This window comes from Austrofundulus limnaeus, unplaced genomic scaffold (genome assembly GCF_001266775.1).
Source record: "Austrofundulus limnaeus strain Quisiro unplaced genomic scaffold, Austrofundulus_limnaeus-1.0 Scaffold365, whole genome shotgun sequence".
NCBI classification, from domain to species: Eukaryota; Metazoa; Chordata; class Actinopteri; order Cyprinodontiformes; family Rivulidae; genus Austrofundulus; species Austrofundulus limnaeus.
The window spans coordinates 497,685-503,864 of NW_013952767.1; the positions used below are offsets into that span (position 1 = coordinate 497,685).

Here is a 6,180-nt window from a genome sequence, read left to right on the forward strand (position 1 = left end):
TTTTTAGACTTTATAGCCTAACCCTGACCATATACTCTAAAACTAACCTAAACCTTGGTCCTAAACCTAACCCCACACCTGTAACATGCATTTGGACCCGTGGGGATCTGACAGTGGTCCCCACGATTCACTTCGGCCCCCACTTGGCTGCTTTTTTTTGTAAAAAATACCCCACGTTGTTGGAAAAACCCGTACACACACAAACACACACACACACACACACATATAGTATTTAAATTTAACCCATAAAGTGTGTGTGTAGGTCAGGGGGCTGGGGGTAGTATTATGCACGGGAAAACATTTTGACCGACTTTTTTAATGTACAACCACAATAGGTTTCAGTATTTCCTTGTATATAACTGAAATATTCCCCCTCCCTCCCATTGTAAGTTGTGCATAGCGATGTGTTTAATAAACAATAGTTGTTTACTCATCGGAGTCAGAAGAGAAAAAAACTTGTTTTCTTTTTCTTGTTAACCGCAGCGGTGTAAAAAAAAGACTCGGACTTTGATTAGATGTTCAGACAAATACTCATTTTAACAACTGCTTCTGCTCTGATCTGGGAGGGGATTGTTTTTTCAGTGACACACGGAAACCGGAAACTTCTGCTGCTCATCCTCCACAATTCTGCAACAAAACACGCCCACACAAGTGTGTCTCCGTAATAATGTTTCCCCACCAGAGGGCGCACCGCAAAGGCTGGAAAAGTCTGTCTGAAATGAGTGGTGGCTTCATGCATGATTAGATTTTTTTTATACTTTTTAAGCTCAAAAAATGATGATTGTATTTAACTCAAGATCGCATCAAACATGAATAAATACGGTATATACGTAAATCTAAATGTAAAAGTTAAATCCTAAATGTTAAAGTTTACATTTAAGTATTTCAGACTGTAATGCAGCCTTTGTCGTTGGTGCTGTGTTTATGTTAGGATCACCCTGAGACAATAACAACTGCTAACGCTGCTGAAAATTTATAATTGAGTCCATGTGTTCATTGAAAACAATGCGGATGGTACCTTTGGTCCGGCAGTTTGAAGTGCAGTTCAGATACCGGCCACAACTGCAAGTTTGATGTCTTGTATGCAGTTAGCAGTGTTAGAAGTGTTAGAAGTGTTAGCAACATTAGCAACGTTAGCAGTGTTAGCAACATTAGCAACGTTAGCAGTGTTAGAAGTGTTAGCAACATTAGCAACGTTAGCAGTGTTAGCAGTGTTAGCAACATTAGCAACGTTAGCAGTGTTAGAAGTGTTAGAAGTGTTAGCAACATTAGCAACGTTAGCAGTGTTTGAGGCTGCTATTGTCTCAGGATGATGATGTCCTAATGAGCTAAGCACCAACAGCAAAGGCTGCATTCCATTCCAAAATACTTAAAGGTGAACTTTTTAAAATTTAACTTTTAYATTTAGATTTACACATTTACATATATTTTTTGACATTTAAATTTAACATTTAATAAAAATGAGCAACCGTCAAGAACAGTGAGAAAACAATACAAAGTTAGAGAAAATTTGTTAACACTTATAAAGTGAACTAAATTGTGAAAAGGTGTTAGTATTTTTTTTTACATTTTATTTGCTTCCTGGAAGCTAATCAGCTCATGGGTTCAAATCTGCACAAATCATGAACCTGATGCAGTTATAAACTGCTTATGTTGCATTTCCCTTCTGCCATAATTTCTACAGATTCTTTGTACTCTGTTGAACTTGTGACCTGTTCCCCCACTTAAAACAGTTCTTTTTTTCTTGAATCCACCATAACTTCTGAAAATCGGTTAACACAGCATTAAAAATGTTTTTTYAATTGTCTTACATCATTGGCAGAAGATGACAACTATGTTTGCTCCATAGAACTCAACATTAGTGCAGAAAAAGAACATTTTGTTTTATCTAAGTTCAGCTAAACTCATGGCGAAGAGTCGATTAATCATACAAAACTTTTATTTAAAAAAGTTGCTGAACACTTTCTCTGTACATTATCTCACAGTGGGTACATTACCAATAAATTTTAATTGCATAATGCAAACTAAGTTAGATAAAGCTTATAGACTAGATTTGTTTCTATGTTGCTTTTTATAGACTTTTCATTCAAAACACTGGAAACACCTAACCAAATGGTTCCRAGGATTAAACAAAATACAGTTTCACAAAATTTTGTCCGACTTTCTGATTCTTTTAAAACTATTTTTTAACCAATGAACAACTGTACTGTTGTCCTACAGTAAAAAAAAAAAATTGACCATATCTGTAAGAAAACCCAGTTTTAGGGTTAAGATGTGTGCGAAAAGGCCATTTCCCCAAAAAATACTTTTGGTGTAAATCTCCATGCAACACATCAATATCATCCTTGGTTGAATTAAATTGATCTAAAATTGTCTGGCTACATTGAATACAGGGCTTTAATACTTTATAGTAACCTTAAAAATTTGTCAAAAATACATACAGTAGTAGTAACTTTCACATGGCAGTGATAGGCAATGCACAGTTAATAATTATGACACAAACAAAACRGCTTGAAGTGCCACAGTCTGTTTCCACCTAAGCTCAAAAAGTAGAGAACTATTGTTTTGTGATCCACACAGTGTCCTTTATATTTCTTTCCTCCTTGAAAAGATTTTGTCCTCCACAAAAACAAGAAAAAATAAAATTAAAATCAGCACTGACGCCCCACAGACCCTGTGGTGTTTCATCAAATCACACAGCTCCAAATTTGCAATGCTCGGACAAAAGCTGAAAGTTTATTTTTGCAGTCGCCTCTGTCCGTTGAAGGCCCAGACAGACTCTGCATCGTTCAGCGCCTTCGATACCTCGACAGTGTCTTTTCACAGTCCTCCGTCTACAGCTGAGTGGTTGCAGTCGGGCGCCCGGTCCTCCTGTTTTGGCGGTGCGCGGCAGGGAGGTGGCAGTAACGCGGCGGTCTACCGCGCCACTTTCTCTTGGAGCTACGTGATATGCGAGGGCCTGGGGGGGCTGGTAGTCAGGCCTCTTCAGCGGTGGCRTCTATTCCAGCGTAGGTAAAGTTCTCAAAGAGAGCCATGTTAACATAAGCCTGGAAGACGGATAAAAACATCACATAACGGCTAAAAATGATACAAAACTGTGGCAAATTATTCAATTGTTRAAAAGAAATAAATAAGTAGGTCCTCTGGATGGGTTCTTCTTTAGTGAAACRTTTCGTCTCTCCTCCAAGAGACTTCTTCAGTCTGATGAGTTTCAGGTGAACTCAGCCTTATAAGCACTACCTCCACATGGTGGACAAACAGGTTAGTCATGTGCAAAAGAGGGCCATCGCCTAACAATAGGCTTGATTAGCTCTATTGTTCATATAGGGTCATGTGTCCCATCATCTGACTTATTGGTTTGGATGCTTCGGCTGTGGTTATTTGGTGTTGTGTTATGTGTATGTAGTGAGTGCAGGCGGAGCTCGACGTCCCCTTGTTTTTGTCTCTATTCCCCTCTTTGTGTTGGTATCGTTGGGGCCCTGATTCACACCTTTTGCTCACAGGGGGCTGAGTTATACTTGCAATAACAGCATTGTAGGAGGAGGACAACTGGACACAAAGGCCTCCATCTCTGTTTAATGGTGGACAGTTTTCTTCACTCCTCCTACAACGCTGTTATAGCAAGTATGACTCAGCCCCCTGTGAGCAAAAGGTGTGAATCAGGGCCCCAACGATACCAACACAAAGAGCGAAATAGAGACAAAAACAAGGGGATGCCAAGCCCCGCTGGCACTCACTACATACACATAACACAACACCAAATAACCACAGCTAAAGCATCCAAACCAATAAGTCAGATGATGGGGCACATGACCCTCTATGAACAATAGAGCTAATCAAGCCTATTGTTAGTCGATGGCCCTCTTTTGCATGTGACTAACCTGTTTGTCCATRTGGAGGCAGTGCTTATAAGGCTGAGTTCACCTGAAACTCACCAGTAGAGATGGGATAAATGGCTCTTTGAAGGGATCCGGATCTTGGGGAGCCGTTTTTATTTTTCATAGAGCCGTTCAAAAGAGCCGTTTGATTTTAAACGTATTACGTCATCACATAGGAAAATATGTCATCACGTAGGAAAATACGTCATCACATAGGAAAATTCGTCATCACGTAGCCGTACGTAATGACGTCATCCCGTCACATGGGTGGAATCATGTGTTTGTCAAGCGGAAAACCCCCTCCCCTTTCACCGTGAGCCTCTGTACACCACAACTCCACCTGTTTTCCATGAAAAAGCAAARCGGGAGCGATTTAAGTATGAAAAAAATAAAATTACATGAGGAATAAAAGAAATAAAACTACAAATGGCTCGTTGCTGCCCGCAATCCGGCTCCTATCGTTTGTTGTAAAGAGCCGTTCAAACGATTCGGATCGTTCGTGAACGTCACATCTCTACTCATCAGACTGAAGAAGTCTCTTGGAGGAGAGACGAAACGTTTCACTAAAGAAGAACCCATCCAGAAGACCTACTTATTTTGTCTTTTTGATTTTTTTCTACCTGGATTACTGAGATGCACCAGGACATATTCAACAGTTACGTAAAATTTGACCAAAATGCTGACAATCTTATAGAAAAGTAGCAAAAACACAATAGCTTTACTTTGCTTCCTTTTTTTGCAAACACATCGTGAAAGAAGAGGTACCTTTCTGGCCTCCTGCATCCTGCTGAGTTGGACAGAGATATGGGAGAACGGGGGTCTCTCATAGGGCCGATCCCTCCAGCACTGCCTCATTAGYTCATAGCTGCAATGCCATGCACACGAAGATAATTTGCACGTTCGATAAAACATCTTATCGTTTTCATGAAAGTATTAAATAATAAGCTACTTACACTTCGTCGTCACAGTTTTTAGGTTTCTCCATCCTGTAACCCTGAGGCAGTTTTTCATACAGCTCAGCGCATGTCATCCCGCAGTACGGTGTGCCACCTGATCCACAAGAGGAAGAGGCAAAGAACATGTTAAACACACGTTAAAACCACTCTAAATTTATTGTTACCTCACCAAGTAATTTTAAATAAGCTTGTTTTCAATTTAAACCAGAATCTTAGCTCAAACTTCAGGGGGAATTATTTATTAATGAATCGTTGAGTAATTTCAAAAACTGCTGCAGAAATTCTCCATGACTCATAAAGATGAATTGAGACTGTTAAGGTAGACCACTGCCACCAGTTGCAAGAACAAGCTCARTGTACAGATGCATATCTCCCTTTAAAAATACATTTGTCATTACTAGAATTAATATGCTTGGTGGATTTATTTTATAAATTCCCCCTGAAGATACAGAAAAACTATATTAAAAAAAGAGAAACTTATTGATCTGAACGGGTAAATCAAGTTGAATGACAAGAATACAGTGAAAACTAGTAGGACCTGATWTTCTAATAAATGTTTCTTATTTTCAAAATGCATTTTCTTCTGTATTTGTYAACGCAGTCCTAGTACAGGAAATGCAGTGTAACTTTTCTGCACGTTGCAGGCGCTGACGCCTGTAGATGAGGTTTTGTCTGTGTTTAAGATTGAATTAGATATAAAGAACGACYTTTACAGTTTCTCTGATAAGCATCTTAGGGTCTGTGTGATTTCTGCATACCTACCCAAGCTTACAATTTCCCAGAGGAGAACACCGAAAGACCACCTGAAAGACATGCAGGACGATAATATGAGAAAATACACATCGATTTGTTTAGATATAAAAAAATTCATTCAACTTGTTGATCATAACTGATTACTACCAATGTAAAACTCAGCTTATCTATGGATATTAAATCATTCTTTTTAAAACAGATAACCCAACAGTTAATAAGAAAGTTTGAARTACACATTTTGCACAATTAGTTAGTGTTACACTGGGGATCAATCCAAGCTACTTCTACATCCAATTTTAGCTAATCTGTAAAATTACTCAAGTTATGGTTGTTGTTTTTTTTCTGTTTGCTAAGATCGCATAGCTGTGGCGGCCATCTTGAATCCAAAGGTTCATCAGTAAATCAGTTTGAAAAAAGTACATCCAATTATTAGTTTCCAAACATTTCCATAAAAGTTTGTTGTGACTGATGAACTAGTTTTCTGAATTAGTAATAGTGATAAAGTTGAGTTTTTAATAGTAAAAACTCATGTACCCACACTGCAAAAACTGCCCACCTAACCAAGTTTTAAAACCTTATATCCAGGCAAAAAG

General features: G+C 38.7%; 1 protein-coding gene across 1 annotated transcript in view; it reads right to left on the reverse strand.

Annotated features, from left to right (window-relative positions):
* Nucleotides 1–1,921: 1,921 nt before the first annotated feature.
* tie1 (tyrosine kinase with immunoglobulin-like and EGF-like domains 1) overlaps nt 1,922–6,180 on the reverse strand; it is a gene marked incomplete in the record, with an annotated part of 31,646 nt that continues 27,387 nt past the window's right edge. Inside the window, 4 exon segments of the mRNA XM_014023377.1 lie at nt 1,922–3,047; nt 4,644–4,743; nt 4,832–4,928; nt 5,597–5,637. Of these exon segments, the coding sequence (XP_013878831.1) occupies nt 2,976–3,047; nt 4,644–4,743; nt 4,832–4,928; nt 5,597–5,637 (310 nt within the window).